The following is a 24,252-nucleotide window of genomic DNA, read 5'->3' on the forward strand; positions in this document are numbered from 1 at the left end:
TATACCCAAAAACCAACAGGATCTACCTTTTGCTCAGTTAACTATAACTGTCCCTTCTTCCTCAGCTGCAAACATGGCTGCCAAGTTGAACTCCATATGCTTCAGAGAGAACCTTCTCTCCAAAACCTCCACCCTGTCCAGTTTCCGGAAAGGCTTACAATTGGCCTTACCTTAAACATTTTCTTTGCACTTTTAAATACTAGATGATGATAACTTAGAGAAAATGTTCTGGTTATGTTGGTTGCTGCAGTTCCAAGCTGTTAACAGCTTGTGTTATCAGTGTGGTTGAGCAAGCCAAGTCGGTCTGTGAGGCTTCATGTTATAGACCTACTGAAGGGTTTGATATTCTATAACTGATCATTTCTCTTGCGTTTTTCTATGCCAGCAGTAAGTGACCTTGGATCTGAGGCAGGTGAAAAAATATGTTAGTGGAGTTAAAATGGGTCCACATGCATAAATGCCGTTCATCCATAGACCTCCATTTATTTCTTAAATGCTACTTTAGACAGAAGATTATATGGTCTTTTCCTTTTTGTGTTAGGTCATCACTGGGCTAGGGTTGTCTGATGCCATTAAAAGTGGCATAATAATTATGCTGGGTGGAGGTAGTGAGGCTTGGAAACAACCTCAAGTCACTCAATGGCTTTTTCTTAATTGGTCTACTTTCAATATGGCTGCTTCCAGATCATGTGAGAGTTGGTGAGAGTACGAGAATATCATGTTGTTGTCTTACTATTCCCTTCCTTCTACAGAGCAGAGCCAGGGCAAGCAGCTCTAGATACTGTAGTTGGCCATCTTCAGCAGCCCACAGGACTAGTGGGTAGTGCCAAGGGCATGGTACCTGATCACTTGTGGTTAAAGTAAGGTTACCAAATGGATCCAAGTCATAGAGGACGTTGCTTTCTAGTTCTAGGCTTTAATTTAGCAACTAAATGTGTTCTTGTAACCATTATTCTGGTTCACTTATGGTGCACTAACAGGCCTACATTTCCACATTTTAATGGCTTGTTATAGGGAAGACTTAACTGGGGTAAGGCGTTCTTGATGACATGGAGCAATCTGGTAACCCTATGTTCACTGAAGCCTTCCAGAACCCAATAACTCTAAAGTGTCTTTTTCGCTCTCTCTAAAATTAATTAGTCTTGCTCAAAGTCGGGAACACAGGGCACGTCATGTCCTGATCTGCCTCACAAAGAAGCTTTGGTAACATTCATCACCTCAGTTGCCATCAGACAGATATTTGTCAACATAAAGCTGCTCTTCCACGACAAAAGTAAACACTTGTCATCTCAGGATTGGTGATTGGGAAGAGGTCAGAGGAAAGGCAAATTGTGGCACGAGAAACAGGTGCATAGATCACTTCAGACTTAAAAATTTACACTGTCCAGTGCAAATCCCTCGCAAGAGTGCACTCCTCTGTACAGGTCCCACAACTGGGTACTCCTCTGTGAAATACTTTCAGGTGCCCATTTCTCTGCACCAAGTCTAATGTGCATTGCTGGGAGCATTCCACAAGTGCACATAGCAACACACATACCTCACATGTGTGGAATACTCTGTTAAACATCTCCAGATGTGCACTTCTGCTGTGTGATACACCCAACTGTGAACTTGTTAGTACACAATTGCAATACTTTCAAGTGTGCACAACTGTGTGAATCAACCCTAAATATGCAGTACTGTGTGCAAATACCACTGTGTGTGTACAACTTTAAAATGCCTCAGAGGGTGAGGATTTAACCAAGAGTCTTATTGCACTCTGTGTTGGCTCAATCCCCAATACATGGTATACTTAAGCCAGAGAGTCCCCATGCTTCTGTCTAAGCTTCGATCTGCCACTGAATCTGTGGATAACTATGAACAGGTAGTGCACTTGTTCTAATCCCAGCCCCCTGATATACCTCCGTAAGAAAATTGTTGTTCAGAGATTTTAATTTTTGATTTGTGTTTTTTTGGATCATTAGATATGTAACTTAGCTTGAGTAGACATTGCTGATCCAGGACAAATTTTTCTGGACGACATTTTTAAAACTGGCCGAAGTGTTACAGTGATGATGTAATATTTCAGGAACCATGAGGCCTATATGCTTCATTTGGGTGTCAAAACATAGGTTTTGGTGGTCAAGTAGTCTTATCGAGATAGAAAATAACTCCTCAGAGCAACCCTTCCACCATTTTCCAAAACAGTGGCAATAATAGAGGAATAATCCTTTTATGTATACACCAAATAATGTTTATGATCTGAATATGAAACAAATAGTGTTTGCCATTCCGGTTTTAGACACATTTTCATAGTTCACTTTATTTATGTGTTTCAGCAATCGCTCAAGGTACATTTGCAGGATGTTGAACGTTTGAGAAGAGCATATCGACAGGGACATCTTTTGTAACACAGGTTTTGCAAGTACATGTATGTGTACGTTCTTTGGGTAAAGGCTTTAGAAATGTTGTAGGATGTAGCACCCCATTAATATATTCCCAGCTAAATTCACACAGAATTTCTCTACACATGCATGATCCAAAACATTTACACATCTTCTAGTCAAGTAGAACCCTCTTTTAATGTGTCCATGCACAGAATATAACATCAGTGGAAGATCAATTAGCAGGACTGTTCTTTTGAATTCACTGCATCGAAGATTTTGAAATGTGTGACAGTCAGAGCTTGTTTTCCACGCATGCCCAAGGTATTTTTATACTTCTTTAAAATCACATTCTTCTTTTGTTTCAGCAAATCCTTTAAGAAACTTCACAGGCTGAGGAGTTAAAGCTCCAAGCTTTGTTCCAGTTTTGCTCATGGTATCATCACCCGTGAGATAATGTGCCTTGATAAGAACACTTGGCATCTCTGGGCCAAGTTTCATGTACAGAAAATGACAAGGGATGATTTTTCTTTTCTTGCCTGTTCCATAACGTATTCCTAACTCTGACAATCCCTGCCTTATGAACATTGCAACAAATCTAACTAGCACAATAGTAACATCTGTGTCATTTGACAGTATAGTGACTCAATAGGAACCATTTTGAACAGCCCATTCAACATGTGGCACAACTCGAAGGTCAGCTTCCCCCAATTGCTGTTAAGTTCTTTTGATTATATCTCTGCAGGCATCAACTCCTCATTGATAATCATTGCACTTACAGTAATTGAAAACTCAGTGTTCAATGAAGCATCAGTAATGTTTTGGTGAGTTAACATCTCCAAGTTCATCTTGTTCGACGTTGATGACCAGAATTGATCAAGTTCTACAGGTATATGTGTTGAATTTTGATGCAGGCAAGGTCAATTGTTCCACTTGTAGAACTTCATCTGATTCTCTCCCATTTTTTAACAAATAGTTCAAGATACCTGTCAAAGACAATGTGGAGTTCTTGCAAGGTGCACACTGACTTTGATATCTGTAGAACAATCTGAATTACCTCTCCGAAGATTTCCATAGATGAAATCTTGATCATTTGCATTTGTGACATATGGTTCACAAAAACAGCCGTTTTCAACAGTTTTTAATGAGGAAACCTTTTCAAATTGAAATTCTTCAGGTGCAAGGTTTTTTTTAGCTCTTCTACGAGTTTGTGCTTCACTGGCTTGGTTGCAGCATCTCCATCAAATAATGAGTTTGCTGGAAGAAGATCATGTAACAGGAAGTCCTTGATCAAGTCAACCCTATCTTTTGCTACAGCGATCTCTCCATGAGCTTGAGAAAGTTGTTTTTTTGTAACCTGTTTTGTAGTCATTGGCTGGACAAAACTCTTTCTATAGCAATTAAAGCATGGACGTTTAGCTTAAAATGTTCCCCTCTCTTTCCCACAAGTGCATGGTAAGGAACAGTTTCCTGATGGTCCATTAAGTTTTAATTTGTCATCTGTCTGAAAACATTTAAAATAATAAGCACTTCATGGTAAACTAGCTGTCTTTGAACAACATATTCAATTTACTGTGTCTGACCAACAATTCTCTTGGAGCTTTTCTGTGATCTTTGGATCGTCTGTTCCAGTTTCTTAACTGGAGCCACAGTATTGAACCTTCTCTCTCTGTCTTTCGCCACAAACTGTCTTTAAATGAATTTTCTGTAAAGGTATGGGTTTTCCACCTCTAGATTCTTCACACTTTCCAAATACCCTGACCCATATCTTAAGTAGTTTATGCAATCGAATTTGTGAAACACAGTAATCCGTGACTACATAGTATTCACGTACAGCTCCCAATCACCTTCCTGATCAGCATGTACCATGTTTTTCACTAGAGCTATTGTGTAAAACATTTCCCTAGTACTTGCAAAGTTCTTTTTTTTCTTCACATTCTTTGACAAACTCTAAAAACTTGTTTTTCAGGTTTTCTGATTTTGAACTGAGTGAATTGAAATTGCCAGGCTTTGCATTATGTCTTTTGAATGAAGTGCACTGTGTGCATTGTTCACTTCTGAGATAAGATATGCAAAACCTAATTTGGCATTCTTCTTCCAGAAAGCATTCCAAAGCAATGTTTCTATAGACACAGATATGATGAGCATAACCTGTAACAAATTAACATAATGGGTTCCGCTTAATACTGACTGGACAGTTTTGCTTCCAAAGATTTCAGGCTCAATAAGTGCATCGTCTATGCCACACCCACTGAGAACTTCCTGCACACCGCAACACAACATTTACATTGTGGAAAACACCCATAATTGGATAAAGATCATCAAATTTTACTGGATTGCTCATAAAAATGTCAGCTACAATACAGAAAACACCTCCATCTCAGAAAACTGGCAGGATAGCCTAGTCTTCAAGCTGAGCACGCACATTTTTGAATTTTTTTAGAGCTGTGTATACTGTTGCATAGTTTGTGATTGGAGACGGTGTTACTGGTAAAAACCCAACCTTCTTTAGTGGGACAGTATTCTGGCAGACCAGGGCATGAATTCAAGCCCACGGAGGAACTAGCTATTCTTCATCGTACAGTCTGGACTGAATAAGTGATATGATAAATTCAGTTAAATCAGGTTTGCGGACCGCAGCATCAGGTAGAAGATCCATGCACTCTGCCACTTTGAAACCTTTTGGTAGACTATGAAATGTTGATGGCTTGTAGTCATTTTGCACATGTTGGCAAGGCAGTTGGGTTATAAGTTAGCAGATTTGTTTTGTTTATGCCCACAGCTGACAGAGCTTGTTTTCCAGCAGCTACTTCATTGGTCCAGTCTTCAAAAAGCACCATGGTAGTATCATGTGTGCTGGATGTTCCAGACAAAGAAGAGCTGTCCTCAAAATCAAAATTATCAAGAGCAGCAATTGTTAATCCTTTCCTGGTAAAGTGACTTAGAAATGGTGTGTTGTCGGACTCACAAGATTTTACTGCATGGACTGCTAACAAGTTCCTGCTCTGTACTATGTCATTATAACTTGTACACCAATCCTATACATTGAAGTGATTAGCTCTCTACTTTTGCACTTGTCATAGGTTGTGTGGGCTGTCATCATGTGTAGCAGAATTTTCTTTTTGCCGTGATGTAATTCATAAAACATGATTTGGAAAAGACGGTACATTTGTACAGCATAAGCCCGGCGGTTCATGGGACTGTCTTCCACATCTTCACTTATATCTTCAAAGCCATCATCAATTTTGTGTGCTTCTGTTCCAAACTCAAAAACTTTAGGCCCATATTTATACATTTTTAGCGCGGCATTTGCGTCATTTGCGCCATTTGTTTGACGCAAAAACTGCACAAACTTGCAAAATATAATTGTATTTTGTAAGTTTGCACCGCTTTTGCGTCAAAAACTGATGCAAATGCGGCGCTAAAAAAAGTATAAATATGGGCCTTAGTTTTGTAACAGTTTTGCTTTGCTGATATTAAACAATGATGTAAAAAAAGTGTTAAGACAACATCAGGCATTCTTATTGACTCCCATGATTTGTGAGGCTCTGGGTCCTCACAAAATTTGTCATTAAATCCAAAATCAAAATCTTTCAGGGTGTTTTTTAAAATGGTTTCTGGTGATTTTACTGCATCCTGTGATCTTATTTTGGCAGCAAGAACTTCAGGACTCAAATTAGCTGAGAACACAATAAGTGGTTCATTATTTTTGTTAGACTGACAAAAATGAATTCTGTCCTTGTACACAATCATCAGAAAAATCTTATTTTAATTACATTGGATCAATACAGTTTTGTCAATGTTGACCATTATTTCTCTATTCTCACTGAGTGTGAACCTATAGCCAGCATTAAAGAGTGGCTTTAAAACTTAATTTGCTTTTTGAAAGAGTGCAAACTTAACTTAAGGCAGGCGATTACGTTGGTGCTGGGAGCACATTGTACATTCATATTTTTGAATGAATGCATACATGCAGTTTGGGTGGGCATACAAATCTGCTGCAAATACTTTTACCTCGCTGTTTAGATCAGCTACTCAGCTAAAAACTTCTTTTTGGAAGAAACTAGCTGCAGATACAAACATGTTTGCCCTTTGAGACTCAATCGTCAATCCCTTTGGCCCTTGTTCTGGCTAAACCACAGACAACACATTGAAGATCCTCTGCTTTCTGATCAGTTGTTGGAGGTGGACAAGGGGTAGCCATTGATCTTCTAAGTGGATGGGCATTGAGTTTGGTTGTCATCGCTTTCTCAGAACAGTCAGATTTTTGTTGTGATTCACTGTTTTCAGCTATTTTTTATGACATTTGTCTAGGCTTTTTTCCATTGTATATGACTTGTAGCACTTGTTACAATGATAAAATATTTGATCCTCTTCACCCATCAGTTTCAATATTTTGTGAACTTCATCTTGCCGTATTTTTGCAGCATCTTAAACTCTCTTCTGTCCAGCCACAGTTGATGTTAGCTTTTCTTTCGGATTAGTTTTTCATATGATACATTTTTCTTTGTTGAAGGAGTCCTCAGATTTTGTAGTTAGCAACACTCTGTCAGTAGATAAAAATTACCTGCTACCAACTGCTTCGCTCATGTTTACGAATTTGAATCAACAGAAAACCTGAAACAAAAACAATACTAAAAGAAATTGCCAGTATGATGGCTGAAACACATCATTATAGAGCTGGCATTTTGGAAAATGGTGGAACTATTGCTCTGAGAAGTTATTTTCTATCTCGTTAAGAGTACATGACCCCCAAAACCTATGTTTTGATACTAAAATGAAGTATATAGGTCTCATGGTTAATTAAATATTAAACCATCACTGCAACATAATTTTAACATCATATTAAAAATGTCATCCAGAAAAGAAAAATCAGCCCGGATTAGCAATGTCTACCTAAGCTAAATTACTTCTCTAATGATACAAAAACACAAATCAAAAATGAAAATCTCTGAACAACACTTTTTTACAGAGGTATATCAAGGGCCAGGACTGTCCTAGCTCTTAGAAGGTTTTTCTTGTGTCTTCTCCCACATCTTGTAGCTCTTAGAAGGTTTTCCGGTCTCCTCCTCTCACATCGTGTATGCATCTTTGCCCTGTTCTCCGCTTCCTTTGGGGGTAGCTGTATGTGAACAGTTACATTCAGAGCCCGAGTCTGAAGCCCTCTTGTATATTCAATGTACTCGTGCCTTCTGGAATGGCAGGACCCATACCTCCGGCTTCTTTGTGTAGTGAAAGTCCGTCTTGGTTATTTTCAAAACGTCTTTTTGCATTTTTAGGTCTGTCCTTTAAGGCAGCTTTCCTTGTCATGTCAGGCAAATGTTTTTTCCCTTTTTTAATACCATACATGATATACATACGTAAAGGATCTTTTTGTCTGCGAGCTTCATCATCCATTAGTCTCTCCAATTGCATTTACATTTTGCTTGTGCCCACTTGTAGCACACAGCATGGGAAATGGGTCAGTCTACTTTACCTATTGGCTCCCTTCACTTTCAGGGAAAATAGGGAAATAGTTCATTTTCCTTCTGTGACAAAGCTGATTGAAAGTGTGCTTCATTATAGTCATGTTCTAAATCATGGGTACTCACAAACATTTTTCCAGGGGCCAAAAAGTTTGGTCTGTGACGTGCCTGTGGCCGCATTGATGCCAGGGCAGTGGCGGTCGGGTGGGGTGACTAGGGGGATTGGTGGCAAGGTAGGTGTAGGGGAAGCAAAGAATATACATCTGGTTGCTGAAATAAACAGTGGGCAACCAGAAAACCTGGAATTAACCCCGGCTTACCCACTTTTCCAAATTGTGTGATCCTAGGCAATTGTTTAGTGTCACTTTCCTTCCTTTTTCTGCATTATCACATTTAAGATGACCTCAAAATACATGATTCATGGTGTGTGCTGCACAAAACCTGATTCTGCGTTTGATTTAATAAACTATAATGTTGTTTATGTATGATAGGAACCCAGGCCACCTGTAAAGTGCACATACCAAGTGACTTGCCTCTTAAATTTATTATCGGTAGTGTTCTCAGCATAAGGGGAATAATTAATGTTTTCCAATTTATGTTTCCAAATTTATGTTTGAAAACTATCATTTATAAATGAATACATTTCAATGCGCTGATAAAACAAATTGTACTAAGGCGAAAAGGTTCTGCATGTTAACTAAATACACCTTTTTAATTTTGAAGAGACTGTCTTAGTTTTACACTTATGCTGCAAGATGTCTTTTAAAATGAAGGCGTTTCTAAAATTAAGTGCAGGAGTCCATAGTTAATTCCTTTCTTTAACACGAGTTAAGTTTGAAATAAATGATTGTGTCTGTGTGTTATATTTTTGTTAGTGCGGAGTCGAGCTCCTGTTGCCCCAGGGGCCGCATGTAAAGGTCAGAGGGTCCACATGGGGCCCGCGGGCCGTACTTTGAGTATCCCTGTTCTAAATTAACTTTAAGAATTACCTTTCTTTTGCCTTACTTTGGATGCTCGGCTGATGGTGATTTGTTGTCCGTCTCATTTTTAAACTTACTGCAATACAGTGTTTTAGTGACACTGTAACATTGTATATGCCTACACACAGATTGCTTGGTTTGTTGGTGAATTATTCTTGTCTCCTTCACAAATAATGATAAAAAATACATAGCAGAAAAGAAATGTTTGTTATTTTAGCTATCCCTAATAAAGAGACCAGATCAGTGAATATTTTTAATTTGAAAATTGTTATTGCAAGCACATAGCAGCCACATGTAGGTGACCAATGTTTTTTAGTTCTACATTTTTTTTGTGATTTATGCTTGAATTTAAAAGCAATAAACCATCACACCAGTGAACTTCTGACATATTGCCTTTGCTAATGCTTGTTAGATTATGCAGCTGGTGGACAGGTTGAGGAGAAGCTTTGTAGCGTCACTGACCAGCTGGGTACTAAGTTGTTAGAACTGGTGTTATTAGCATCTATTTTCTGCCTAGTTTTGAGACATCTTTGAAGGGCCTTCAATAGAAGCTGGCCATGTTCTCTTCCTCGTTTACAGGGCACCAAGTCTAAACCCCTCTTGTACAATCATCCTTTTTGTTATGGTTAATGTAGGCACCACTCTTCTTTTTGCTTATGAAGAAAAGTATGTTTGTCTTGGTTGACCCCATTTTGTGCTGATCATTTTGTCAACTGTCACAGTTTCTCTACATTTTTAACTGTGGAGTTGTTCTACCGTCTCTTCACGTTTTACGTATTGTGACTGCGGACAGGGGAGGGAGAAAAATTCTAAAATGTATTAGTCTTTTTCTGAAGAGTAAATGCCTCATTCGTCTGTCCTTTCTCTATTTCAGGGACTCATGGTGGCTGTGCTATACTGCTTTGCCAACAAGGAGGTAGGCGTGGGGTCATTTTATTTCTTATTCTTGTAAATACAATGCATGTAACCACTGAGGCCCCTTAAGGCAGCAACATGGTGCCAAAGGGAAGACGGGGTTTCTAAGCAAAATATATAGTTAAAGGTTTTATTCACCTTGATGTTTCCATTTAACGAGGACAAGTGAGCAAATTTTGAATAAAACACGTAGACAATTTCATAGTTCAGGTTTGTTATCCATAGAATTGATTCAGATACGTGGGAATCTTACTCACTGACGCATATTTGTATATTCATTCACTTGTGAGCAAATCATTTGCAAAACCTTCCTTTTCCCAAATACTCCTCAGCCAAGGCCCTACATTTCCTGACACCATCACAGACCTACACCTGTCAGCACTAAAAAGCACACACTCACCCAACGTAGCCAACCAATCTGACCCAAACTGTGTGATGTGTGCAGGAGATGCACTTGGGTCACAATAACCTATCCAAATCTTCTATCTGGACCAGTGCTACATCTCACACAATTTTTGCTTTGCCTTATTCCACCCTCCTCATTCCTTAATCTGCTGCCTAAGAAAGAAATGCCTTGCAAACCCATTTACTTCCCTTATACAGCGTCAGCTGCTGCAAATGTCAAGGGAGGGCGGGGGGACGATGAGGAAGGGGGGGGTAAACAAAAGAAAAAAGAAAGAATCTTACCTTTTTCGCCATTCCGTCGCTTCCTACCACCTCCCTCCTCTTCTGGTGTACCAGCATTCACTTGGACACCAGCACAGGCTACCCAGCAATCATGGCACTGCTTTCATACAAAACCCAGCATGAAAGCAGCATCAGGACTGGGTGACAGCGACAGCCGCTATGACACAGCGCTGGGGTCTGTGCAGTTTCTCCAGCCCGGCTGTTAAACACAGCCAGGCTGGAGAAACCTAAGTGCGCATGTGTGTTTGGCCGGCCTCAGACAGCCAGCCAAACACACATGCGCACTTAGGTACACTCTCCCCTCCTCCCACCTCCCACTTCCTGGGGCCCAGCCCTGTCCCTCCCAGCTGGCTGAGCCAGCAGATGAAAAATAAAAAGATAATGGAACTATTGTTTTATTTTTCATCTACTGTCTCTTGGCCGGGGAGCGGGGGCGACGCTCTACCGCCGTTGGAGATGAGCCACCCCTGGCCTTATATCCATCAACACCAGTTAACCAAAAAGCCAGGATAGTGGAAGGTAACAGTCTCGCTGAACTTTATGGACACCACTGGGTTGAACCCCATTGTCCCAATCTTAGCTCCTGAATAGCTTCTTATTTGCTCCTCAAGTGTAAAATAAGCTCAGAAACCCCAGATTCAAATGAACAATAAAAGCTTTATTACTAATAAACCTCCCCTGCTAGCTAGGTCCTCTACTGGCCAGTAGAATCTCCCTCAACTGTGTTTCTAAACATAGAACATCCTATAGGAGTATAACACGACCATTCCAGGATGCCATATCACGCCCTTCAATCCTACAAGATGACAAGGAGTGGAAACTACAGACTGTAAACTTGAATCTTATTGTCGACAATATTCATAGACTGAGCTATTGACTCCCTTCAGCAAGCCTCTTTCAACCATTTATCTTGACGCTTTGTCAATCATATCTTGGCTGAGCCTAGTGCAGTATTCATTTCACAACTAATACAGTTGTCTGTTTTGGGTATCCTTCTGCCTCCGCTTGACAACTTGCATTGAACTGCATGGTTGACTGCTTTACAGTTATAGCCCTTACTAGAAGTTCCTGCTGGCTCCATTCTTTGTCTTGTTATGTGCTAGCGGTGCATGCATTAGCACATTAAACCTAAGCTTACTGGCTTTGCAATTTCTCATTTACTTTTTGTTCTTGCGATTGCTTTCATGACACTAAAGGCTAGGGGTTCCAATGAGAGTGTCAGGGTAGCAGCCGCTATTCTGTGCTAATACTAATTAGCGTTCATGCTTCTGTTCATCTCCGCACAACCTTCATGCCTTGTGTATAAGTGTTGGAACTGGTGCTAACCAATTCTAAAATAGTTTCTTGCAAGTCTTGGTTTCCTTACAGTTAGGGTCACACCCAACTACTATTTCCACACTGTGGCTAACATCAAGCTGCATGTACTCCTTCCTCAGCAGCCACTTGGTTATGTGATGCTCACTCTGCAAAAGAAGCAGGGCAGTTTGCTGTGTGTTCTATGTATGCTATATGCATTCAAACTGCCATCAGTGTTTTACTATGCTGTGCCTTGTGTCATGACCTTCTTAAGAGCTGTATGAAGACTCGCATATCTCAGAAATAAATCAGGGTGTTTACTGCAGCCCTCCTACATTTGCAGCAAATATGATGGAATGAGATCCATCCCAGCGACTATCAATGAAGGTCAGCATTCTCCATGATGCTTTAAATCCTGTTTGTGTGATGTGGCCATGGTATGGACAAATGATGGTTACTTCACAGCTTGCACACATCCTGGGCAATTCATGAGGGATATCCAGTTTTCAGCTGCTCCATGCTGGCCTCAAAAACATAAAAACAAGGGTATGGGCTACCTACTAGGAGTACATGGATACCCGAGGTTAACCGTTTGATGCACATATCACTGTGGCTGACATTTAGGTGTGAATTCTAGTTATTCCCATGGCCTGAGTTGTGGGACTATCAGCTCGGCTTCTCTCCCACAGTGACACAACTTTTCAAGGGGAAGAAAGAGAGAAGAAGTATGAACTTCAAAGACTGCAGAACCCCAATATAAAATGTCAAAGACCCAGACACTAAGGCCCTCATTACAACGCTGGCGGTCGGTGTTAAAGCAGCGGTAATACCGGCAACAGGCCGGCGAAAAAAAAAATGGAATCACGACCATGGCGGAAACCCACAACTTAGCCACTTTAACACTCCGACCGCCACGGCAGTAGAAACAAACACTGCGGCGGTAACCGCCAACAGACAGGCGGAACCCAATGTACCACCCACTGTATTACAACACGCCTATCCGCCACCTTTTCCGGGGCGGTACCAACGCTATCAAAAGCACAGCGGAAACAGGACTTGGAACGGAAACCACTCACCTCTCCACACTCAAGGAACAATCAGGATGCCATGGAGCCAAACTACAGGTCCTGCCCATGCTGGTCTACCTCCTCTTGTATCAGGAGCAGGAAAGACACCGGCGACGACCACGGTGAGTACTGCACCAAGCACACAGGGGAGGGAAAAGATAGTGACACACACACGCAACACTCAAAACCCCCACCCCCACCCTCACCCACAAAACCATACACACAAATACATGCAGCAACATTGCATATACACCCCGTCACCCCCTGGAAGAATGCAAGGACAAAAGGAAATGATTGTAACAAGTGTAATCTATTAAATATCAGATAGGGACAATTAAAAAATTAGTATATACAAATATGTACACCAACTGCACAAGTCCGGATATAAATTAAATCATTGTCCGTGAAAAACAGATGGAAAATAAACAGGCACCTCAGGGGGATGGGAAGGGGGGCACCTCAGCTGGATGAACGGACGACACCACTGCTCCGCGAGGGGGCTCCATGCCCACTGCTGTATCCTGGGGAGTTCAAAGCCACAGTCTCACAAGTCTCGCCAGTGGGTGGTTTGCCCACTGCTTTATCCTTGAGAGTGCAAAGCCACAGTCTCACAAGTCTCTCCAGTGGGTGGTTTGCATACTGCTGTATCCTGGAGAGTGCAAAGCCACAGTCTCTCAAGTCTTTCCAGTGGGTGGTTTGCCCACTGATTTATCCTGGGGAGTGCAAAGCCACAGTCTCTCAAGTCTTTCCAGAGGGTGGTTTGCCCACTGCTTTATCCTGGGGAGTGCAAAGCCACAGTCTCTCAAGTGGATAACAGTCTCCACTCATTCTGGAAGGGGCATTGTGCCCAGAGTGCTTACTCCTGCCTGGGACTGAGGTAGTGGATGTGATTCTCCAGTGGGTCTGGAGGGGGCTTTGTGCCCAGAGTGCTTCATCCTGTCAAGGACTGAGGTAGTGGATGTGATTCTCCACTGATTCTGGAGCAGGCTTTGTGCTCAGAGAGCTTCACATGCAGTGTGGCAGGTCCCATTCCCTCACCTGGGTGTGTGTGCCACGAGATTGCCTGGGAACAGGTAGCATGATACTCCATAGAAGCAGAGACACACTCCACCCTGCTGCAACTTCGCCTGCCACCTGCAGGTATAAACAGTGCTGGGAGTCATGCCTCATGTATGCTGGGCAGGGTCCAAGACATCTCCTGCAGCCTCGGATGGCTGCTCACTGGGGATGATTGCCATGTCAACTGTGGTGGCACTGTGTGAGCACATCGCGGGGCTGGTGGCGGGGCTGGTGGCGGGGCTTGCGGCGGTGTCTGTGGCGGAGATGCTGGCGGTGTTGCATGTGTATGCACCTGTTGAGGGACACAGCAGGACGTCTCCTGCAGCCTCGGATGGCTGCCCACTGGGGATGATGCTGGGGACTGGTCCTGAGACAGCAGACATGCAGGTGGCGGTGCTGGTGGCAGTGCAGGTGGCGGTGCTGGTGGCGGTGCAGGTGGCGGTGTCCACCGCCGTACAGGTTGATGTTGTGGTTGACGGGAGGGGTGACTCTGGTCCCTCATCCGGACCCACCTTGCCCTGTCCTGACCTGCTCTTCGGCTTGTGTTTCTTCCCCACCTTTGATGTCGCTGCTGGTGCCTTGGTACTGTCATCTTTTGGCTTGGAGGAGCCCTTGCTTGCTGGTAGGTGCGGCTTCTCCCTCCGGCATGTGGGCACCTTCTTCACCTTGGCAGGTGGCGGAATGGCCTGCTCCTTGGCCACACTACGTGGCACACTGGCAGCCCTGATGGGTGGCGTCTGCGATATGACCGGAGTTGCTGGGACCAATGTGCTGGAGGATTTGGTGGCTGAGGTGCTGGGCTGTGACCTGGACAGCCTGGCCCTAGGGGAAGGACGGGGGGGAGGTGTAGGGAAGAGGTCAAAGTTTGCAAGGAAGAGTTTCTTTGACACACTGGGACGGGAAGATAGAGGGGGTTTGGGAGTGGAGGAAGAGGTAGTGGTTGTAGGAGGTGTACGTTTGCTGAATTTGGGTGAATGTGCATGGGCCAGAGGCTGTTGGGTGGGTGTGTGCCTGCGTTTGTGTAGTTTGGGAGGAGGGCTCACAGACACACTGGGAGAGGACACAGGGGATGTATGAATGGTAGTGGGGGTGGTGATTGCACGTGAGCGGTGTGTGGTGATGGGCATGCTGGTGATGGAGGTAGTGGCTGAGGATGTGGTGCAAGCAGGTGTGAGTGGAGACGAGACAGGGAGGGAGGAGGAGGACGTGGAGAAGGGGGACACAGTGGAGGCAGTGGATGTTGGTGTGTCTACATGGGGATGGTGCTTGTGTGAGTGCCGGTGGGATGTGTGGTGCTTATGTTTGCCATGTCCACTCTTGTGTGTTGATGAGTGTGCATGCTGGTCTGATGGTGTGCTTGGGATAGGCTGAGGTACAGGGGATTGGGTCTGGGTGGAGGAAGTTGGAGGGGGGAGGCTGGACACAGGGACAATGGCTGCCTGAAATGCTCTCTGTTGGGCCACCTGGCCAGAATGAATGCCCTCCATGTATGCATTTGTTTGCTGCAAATGCCTCTCAACACCCTGGATGGCATTCAAAATGGTAGATTCCCCAGCAGTGAGGGATCCCAGGAGGTCAATAGCCTCCTCACTGAGGGCAGCAGGGCTGACTGGGGCAGGGTCTGAAGTGCCTGGTGCAAAGGAGATGCCCACCCTCCTGGGTGAGCGGGCACGGAAATCTCGATGAGGGGCTGCTGGGAGGGTGGTGCTGGTAGGGGGGTGGCGGCTGTACCGGTTGATGCGGTGGGCACAGAGGTGCCTGCCACCGCAAGGGAGCTCCCGTCAGAGGAGGAGTCGCTGTCGCTGGTGTCTGCTCCTGTCCCCGTCGTGGAGCTCCCCTCGCCTCCGTCCCACTGGTGCCTTCTGACTCATTACTGCACGCTCCAGGGCCATGTGGGATGCAGTTCCCTCCTGCTCCGGTGTCACTTCTCCTCCGCCAGATGATGCTAATGCACGCAAGGGCAGGGTGACAAAACAAAAGGGGGGGGGAAAGGGGACACATGGTCAATGCATGCAACACCACTACCGTTGGCGGACACAACACACAGGGAGCAGCTCTATGCACTAAGCCATGCACTCACAGCAAGAACCCATGGGAGCCTGACTAGGTGTAGAGTGCAAATACCACCTTTGGGGTTGGAGTGGGAATGAGCCTGCAAATCAATGATCTACCTTTGCGCATCTGCCCTGGCCTAGGGGAACCTACAGCCCACCTCCCCCACCCAGACACCTCGTCAAGCGTGAAGAGTCAGCTGAATGAGACTATACTCACCCCCTTGTGGCTGCTGTGATGCCCTCAAGCATCCATCCAACTCAGGATATGCCACCAACTGGATCCGGTACATCAGGGGGGTCATGGTGCGACGGGCACCTCTTCCACGTTGGGAGGTCATCCCCAGCTTGGCCTCCGCTGTCTTCTTGCTCCAGCGGCGCAGGACCTCCCATCTTTTACGGCAGTGGGTGCTCAGTCTATGGTAGACCCCCAGGGTCCGCACTCCCTTGGCGATGGCACGCCAAATACCCTTCTTCTGGTGGACGCTGACCTAGAGGAAAAGTGAAGTTGTAATTGATGTTACTCTCCTGTACAGTTCTTCTCACACATTGCCCACAAATCTCCCACCCTGGCCCAGACATACATACACACACCATCCTCACATGCTGACCTGTCCCCCCCCCCATCCATCCACGACACTCCATACAATCATGTGCCATCCACCATGCACACAGTTGACTCACCTGTTTGTCTGGAGGACCGTACAGTTGCGTGTACTGGGGGAGGACCCATCCACCAGTTTCTCCAACTCCTCCGCAGTGAAGGCAGCGTCCCTTTCCCCAGACACTGTAGCCATTTTCGATTCCAGACACAGGTCACAGCAGCACTTGCAGTGTAGGTCCTCTCCTGCAGAAGGTCAGGTATCAAGTGAGAGAACTGATAGAAAATGGCGGTCACATCCGCGGCGGTGCATACCGTCACCGCCGGGGTACATCGTCATTGACTCCTGGAACCCATAGGGCCCAATGATAACCAATGCTGAATTGCGCTGCAGTCTTCGACCTCCTACCGCGACGGTGTACAACCCCAACGCAGTTACCTAATTTCCCCTTGTCCCACCTTACAGGTCAGTCAGCCGCCATTTCAGGGGGCCACATGGCAGGCCAAATAACTGCATCACACCTATTTAGGCCAGGAATACGGACAGACAAAGGCACATAGAGACAATTTAACGTTAGTGCTAAACAGCCTTGTGAAACCTATGTGTTGTATGACCCTCTGCTCACCATTCTCCTCCTTAGGACACGTCCACTGGGGCAGGTGATGAGATGGCGGCATCCTCCGGTGTACAGACCCCTGGTGGACCTGTCGACAATGGAAGACAGACACATCATTATCACTTACAGACTTGATCGTGCAACAATCCAGGAACTGTGTGCCCAGTTGGAGCCTGATCTCCAACTGGGCACACCTGATGTCAGCTATCCGCCATCCCACAGGAATCCCCCCTCTAGTGCAGGTCCTGTCTGTACTCCATTTTCTGGCCAGTGGGTCTTTTCAAACAACAGTTGCCATGGCATCAGGGATGTCCCAGCCAATGTTCTCTAACGTGTTGTCCAGAGTGTTATCTGCCCTGCTGAAACACATGCCCAGCTACATCGTTTTCCCTCAGGTGGAGGATTTGCCCACAGTGAAAGGTGACTTTTATGCCCTGGGACATATCCCAAACATCATTGGTGCCATTGATGGTACACATGTGGCATTTGTCCCCCCCCCGCAGGAATGAACAGGTGTACAGAAACCGGAAAAGCTACCATTCTATGAATGTGCAGATGGCGTGTTTGGCAGACCAGTACATCTCCCACGTGAATGCCAAGTATCCTGGCTCAGTGCATGACGCTTACATTTTGAGGAATAGCAGCATCCCTTATGTGATGGGGCAACTCCAGAGGCACCGTGTGTGGCTAATAGGTGAGCCTAAAGTCCCCACACAGTTTAATTTGCTGTCTGGGTATGGGAGATTCCCTAATGTTTGGAGGATGTCTAACAGTTGTCCCTTGATATTTGCAGGTGACTCTGGTTAGCCCGACCTGTCATGGCTACTGACCCCAGTGAGGAATCCCAGGACAAGGGCAAGGGCAGAGGACCGCTACAATGAGGCACGTGGGCTAACTAGGAGGATAATAGAGCGCACCTTCATCCTCCTGAAGGCCAGATTCCGGTGCCTCCATCTGACAGGTGGATTCTTATACTACTCACCGAAGAAGGTGTGCCAGATCATCGTGGCCTGCTGTATGTTGCACAACCTGGCTTTGCGACGCCAGGTGCATTTTCTGCAGGAGGATGGGCCTGATGTTGGTCTTGTGGCAGCTGTGGAGCCTGTGGACAGTGAAGAAGAGGAGGCAGAAGAAGAAGATTTAGACAACCGAAACAACATCATCATGCAATACTTCCAGTGAGACACAGGTAAGAGGATGGAACTGCTTCCGACATCTCATACTATTGTAGGGCCTAAGATAAGTCTGCCTTTTTAACTCTGTGTATGGACCCTGACTTGTCACTTTGGCTTTCCATTTCACAGATCTGAGTCCCAATTTGTGCCCTCTACTATGTTTACTCCTGGCCTACAGCTGTGTAACATTGGTATGTGAACAAGTACATTGACATTGCTATATTTCATAGATCTAGCAATTGCACATTTGTGAAAGCACAGACTGACTCCAGATTGATTTGTGATTCAAGGGTGTTTCTTTCTGTGCTAATAAGTGGAGGGGTGTGTGCAATGGGCTGGGGTGATGGTGGAGGAATGTCCATGGCAGAGTCCAGTCTCTTGGTCTCACAGGTGCATTGTCCAATGGGGCATAGGAAGGGGAGCAATGGCAGTTTAAGGTGGAGAGGGTGACAAAGTGGGACAGAAGGGTGACATTTAGGAGGGTCTTATTTCCTGGCGGGGGTCTTGGTAATGTTCTATGTCTTGTTCCTGGATCTCAGGGACTGTTTTCGTGGTGGTTCTCCTTCTGCAGGGGGTGGGATGCTGGTGGCCTGATGGTCCTGTGGCGGTGCCTCCTGTACACTAGCGCCGGCGGAGGTAGAGGGCTGTTCATCATCCAGGCTAGAGTCAGGGGCCCATTTGTGTCCAACTGTGTCCCTCATGATGTTGACAAGGTCTGCCAGCACCCCTGCAATGGTGACCAGGGTGGTGTTAATGGACTTCAAGTCCTCCCTGATCCCCAGGTAGTGTTCCCCCTGCAGCCGCTGGGTCTCCTGAAACTTGGCCAGTACCGTGCCCATGGTCTCCTGGGAATGGTGGTAAGCTCCCATGATGTTGGAGAGTGCCTCGTGGAGTGTTGGTTCCCTGAGCCTCTTCCTCCCCCTGTCGCACAGCGTCCTCCCACCTCCCTGTTATCCTGTGCCTCTGTCCCCTGAACCGTGTGCCCACTGCCACTGACCCCAGGTCCCTGATTTTCTTGGGTTGGTATGTCTGCCTGGGTTCCCTGTAATGGTGGACACACTGCTGATTGACGTGTCCTGGGGACAGAGGGATGGGCCCGCTGGGTGGGTGCTGTGGTGGTGTTTCCTTAGGTGGGAGGCTCTGTGGTGGCTAGTGACAGTGGCAGGGGAACCGACTGTCCAGAGGTCCCTGATGGGCCGGGCTGGTCATCTTGATCCAGGCGTGCAGAGCTGTTGTCATCACTGTGGGCCTCTTCTGTGGGGGGTCTGGATATGTCTGGCACCTCCTGTCTGGTGACGTTGGGTAGGTGTCCTGCTGGGGTGTAAATGCATAGTGTTAGTATCTGTGTGTGCCATCTTGTGCATTGGGTGAGGTACCCTCTACTCCTGTGCTTGCATCATTGTGTTTGCCCTTTTGTGGTAGTTGGTTTGGGGTCTGTGTGGGTATCTGTACTGTTCATGCTTTGGTGACGGTGGTCCATGCATAGGTGTTGCATGCAGGGCCTTGGTATTGAGATGTGTGGGTTGTGATAGTGGGACATATGTGCGATGATAGAGTGATGGGAGTAAGGGTATGGTTGGGGGCATGTGATGGCATGCAGGTGGGCTGTGTGGTATATGGTAGTAAAGATATGACTTACCAGAGTCCAGTCCTCCTGCTACTCCTGCAAGGCCCTCGGGATGCAGTATTGCCAAGACTTGCTTCTCCCATGTTGTTAGTTGTGGGGGAGGAGATGGGGATCCACCACCAGTCCCCTGTACAGCCATCTGGTGTCTTGAAACCACAGATCGCACCTTCCCCAGTAGGTCGTTCCAACTCTTCCTGATGTCATCCCGTGTTCTGGGATGCTGTCCCAGTGCGTTGACCCTGTCGACAATTCTCCGCCATAGCTCCATCTTCCTCTCAATGGAGGTGTGCTGCACCTGTGATCCAAAAAGCTGTAGCTCTACCTGGAGGATTTCCTCCACCATGACCCTGAGCTCCTCCTCTGAAAACCTGGGGTGTCTTTGAGGTGCCATGATGTGGTGTGGGTGATGTGAGGTGCTGTCTGTTGTGATGTGTGGGGGGATGTGTTTGTATGTGTTGTTTGAGGTGTGTGGATGTTGTATGGGTGATGGTGTTGTGTGTCTGATGGTGTTGTGTTTGCTAATCTCTCTCTCTGTGCTTCTTCCAAAATGTTCGCTGTAAGGGTTTGTGGGTAATGTTGGTGTGTGTTTTATAGTGTTGTGGGTGTGGTGGGGGTATGTATATCAGGTGTGTGTATTTTGAATTGTCCTATGTGGTTGTGTTTTGTAAATGTGTGTGTATTTTGAGCGCAGCGCTGTGTACCGCCAATGGATTACCGCGGTTGAAAGACCGCCGCGTTGATTCGTGGGTCGTGATAGTGTGGGTGTATTTTTGTTGGCGTGACGGTGTAGGTTTTGGTGTCGCCAGTTTATCACTGACCTTTGGTGTGGCGGACTTGTGTGGGTGTCTGTATTGATGCGGATTCCGAGATGTGGGTCGTAATACCTGTAGCGGAATTCCTCCACCGCAACGGTATGTTGGCTGTCTTCAGCATGGCGGTAAGCGAGATTTACTGCCAGGGTTGTAATGATGGCCTAAATCTCATTTGGTGTCTGGAAATGGACTATAAGAAGGAGAGGTTGAGACCCCAAAAATTGTCATATGCCAAGCAGCCAGACAGACTGTGGGAGGAGCGGAAGCTCTGCAAGACATTCTCCTGTGACGAAGACTAGAGGTCAAAGCCTGCCAGTGTCCCTGCTGGTTGAGGGGATACCACCAAAAGAAACAAAGACCACCTGCTCTGGAGCCTGTAGCACCAGCACCTGGCTGATTGCCAAGGCCAATGTACCTGGGAGGAAGAGGAGAGGGTTAGAGGGAGCAATATCCAGTGGAGAGCCATGTAGAATAGACTCCTGGTGCGAGGTGTGAGGTAACAGCTGCTGCAATGATTGGGTCGTTGCTTGAGTGCAGGACTGAGTTAGTGACCCCCCTTTTGCCAGGAAAAGGCATCCTTGAAGATAGCCTTGAAGAAAGTTTAACATGTAGGAAGGATGGAAGCCTGTGAGGCACCAATGCCATGACCCCAGGAATCAGGAGGGGCTGCCAAGCAAAGGACAGTCTTGAGAGCATGGCCAAAGCATGTGCAACACCTTATGCCAGGAAGGGCCACCATGGCCATGAAGTAAGGACTGCCTTGAGGTAAGGGCTAAAGCTTTGCATGGTAGGTGTGAAGCAACCCAGAATGCCAGAAGGGGCTATCGGAAATAATTGTGCCCTGTGGATCAGACAGGAGCCTGTGAGTTGAGAGCAGCGGTGACCCGTAGGGCATGAGGAACAAAGAGAACTGTAACTGGCTCAAACCCCTGAACTGACAGAGGATGCCATGGCAGTATCACCACATCAGCAGGATCGAGAAAAGGATGATTGGAATCGTGCCTCACTTTGGGAGCATGGACACACCCTACAGGAGGAGCACAGAGTGTGGAAAAACTTCTGATTGCTGCCGGAGCAAGATCACATAGACTAAGGAGACTCAACTAACCTGGGGCAGCTGAGATTACCCACGGACAGGGCATCCTCCAAGACCCCGCATACTCCCTCCCTACTGGAGCCGGTGAGACTGGACACCCTCCAAGGTGTTTCACGCTGCCACAGAGGGTAAGGCTTGTTAAGGGCCTATAGGCCCCTGTGGGACTCGCTGCTGCAAATGTTGCAGCGTTAAGACACTTGACTATTCGAAGAGCCAGTGAGGACTCCTGAGATAAGTCCTGCTAGTGAGCATTCCCAAAATGGGTCAACCAGTGAATAAGGAATAACCCCAATCACATTGTGACGAATGGGTGGGAGAGGCATTTGCCAATGGAACACTAGAGCCATAACCTCAATGAAGAAACATGTTGTCCTTTAATGCCATAGCCTTCATTGAATGGTTAGAGTTACATATAAAATGCTTCTGTTGGTTATGAAAGTAGTGATAGATCTTGGATGTCTGAACCTCAATCTCCTAGTGAAATCAAATGAATTTCCCCATTGGTATAGACCTTTGTTAGTCAACTTGAAGCATTGTAAGAATTCCATTTCCATTTCTGTGAAGCAAGGATGACTCCACAATGAAGACCCAGAATCAGTTATTTTACCCATATATGTTTATGTTTGAAACGTAATTCAACCAATATATATGCAAAGCAAGAATAGATTTATAGGGTATAATAATACAGTTTAGAAACTAAAATTACCAGTAAATTGTCGTAAACAAATTAGATAGAAAATAGTAACAGCCACAATGCAAAGGAAACAGATTGACACAATCAGGTGTCCCATAAAGAAACTTTTCTTTTCTAGTATAAGCATTTCTTGGAATCAAGACTCTCAAGTCTAAAGGAGATTTCTAAGGGAGAAGCATAGAAGGTGTCAACATGCCTTTGAGCGTCAGTAGAAGTTCAAAAGAAATGGTAAGTCTGCTCAGCAGAAAACTTTACATTCAAAGAAGCCCACAGAGAGAGAGCTGTCCTCTCTCAAAGTCAGGATGAAGTCTGCCTAACTAGCTAAGAACCACCAATTAAAAGAACAGCTAACAGTTGCCAGAACATTCATATCTCATTCCCACCACTGAGAGCCAAGCTCATAACCATATTCGATGGGAACTGACATAGTCTCAAACTTCCTATCTCCACACAGTCAGATGGTGCATCTACAAGGCCTTGGATCTTGCATCCACATGGTACATCATGAACAGTGGATTTTCTCTCACTATTGCTGAAGAATTTTCAACCTCCACAGGAATCAATGCTCATCGATAAAACTAAGCATTCAACAAGAAGAGTACAAAACATTAATACAATTATCTGTGATGCAGAAATTAAGTGTTGTTCAGGCTTGACAAGCATCAGTCAATTTCAAAATCATCCAAGTTATAATCTGGCTGAGCACAGGGAAAGCCCAACAATTGCTGAATTAAGGAATAATATGTGCCGACAAGTGATCAAAAAGAACAAAATAGGTAAAAATAATTTGGAAAAAGTAATCTTGGGCAACAAGGTTCCAACTAAGATGGGTAAAATATAAGAATATAGGAGAAGCATCCGCATGCCAGAAGCTCTATCAAGAATCTTCTGCATGGGTCAGGGAGATAAGTCTCTAAGTCTCAACAGGGCATCTCAAAGGGGCAAAGCAGTGAAAAAGATACCTCTCCAAGGGATCAGCATTCAGGGTTCTTCATCAGCAAGGTTTGTAGAAATCCAAAAGTCTGGCCAAAGTCCAACTGGTCAAAGGCATATTGAAGTTCATACGACAATCTGATTTGCTCCGAGAGACAGTCCAAAATACATTGAAGGGGCATCATTCAATAGCATCACACAACTCCAGGTTGAAACATTGGTACAAGTTCCCGGGTCTGTCATAAGAACCTCATCCATCCATGTAGCTCCACACAGGATTGAAACAATTGTATAGAATGGCATATCATGGTTCAGAATGTTCCACATTCAAGGACACTGTTTCACTTCTCTTTATATCTAAAACAATAAGGGTCTAATACCAAAGCTAGTCTTCATATGGAAATGCAATCTGAAAAAAGTTCACGTAATGAAAACGTATTAGCATTTTCTGCACAGTCCTGAAATACAAATCAGCAGGTCTCACTTAGGCTAATGCAAGTGAAATAAAGCAATACATTTTCATTATTACAGTCTAAGCACATTTTGATATGCAAACTCATGAATTCAACATTAATAATATTTCATTATTATTTATGTTACAATCTTTTTTAACGAAAAGACCCTCGTAATACATTTCAATCAGTATAAAGCAGAACTGCATTTCACTATTTTTGCACATGTATTTAAATCATTAATCATTAGAAATTCAATATTGTTTCAATACATTCTCTTAGTCTATATCCTAAGTTATAACATAATATCAATTACATCTTGCAAACATGTGAGTTAAGAGTGATACCACCAGGGTCTCTAA

The 24,252-nt window shown here is 45.2% G+C and overlaps 1 protein-coding gene across 1 annotated transcript in view; it reads left to right on the plus strand.

Annotated features, from left to right (window-relative positions):
* Positions 1-24,252, plus strand: part of LOC138261495 (glucagon receptor-like) — a 562,622-nt gene that overhangs the window by 499,809 nt on the left and 38,561 nt on the right. Inside the window, exon 14 of the mRNA XM_069210480.1 lies at positions 9,683-9,724. Within this exon, the coding sequence (XP_069066581.1) occupies positions 9,683-9,724 (42 nt within the window). The remainder of the gene's footprint in view (positions 1-9,682; positions 9,725-24,252) is intronic.

The sequence above is a fragment of the Pleurodeles waltl genome, chromosome 10 (genome assembly GCF_031143425.1).
Source record: "Pleurodeles waltl isolate 20211129_DDA chromosome 10, aPleWal1.hap1.20221129, whole genome shotgun sequence".
Classification (NCBI taxonomy): Eukaryota; Metazoa; Chordata; class Amphibia; order Caudata; family Salamandridae; genus Pleurodeles; species Pleurodeles waltl.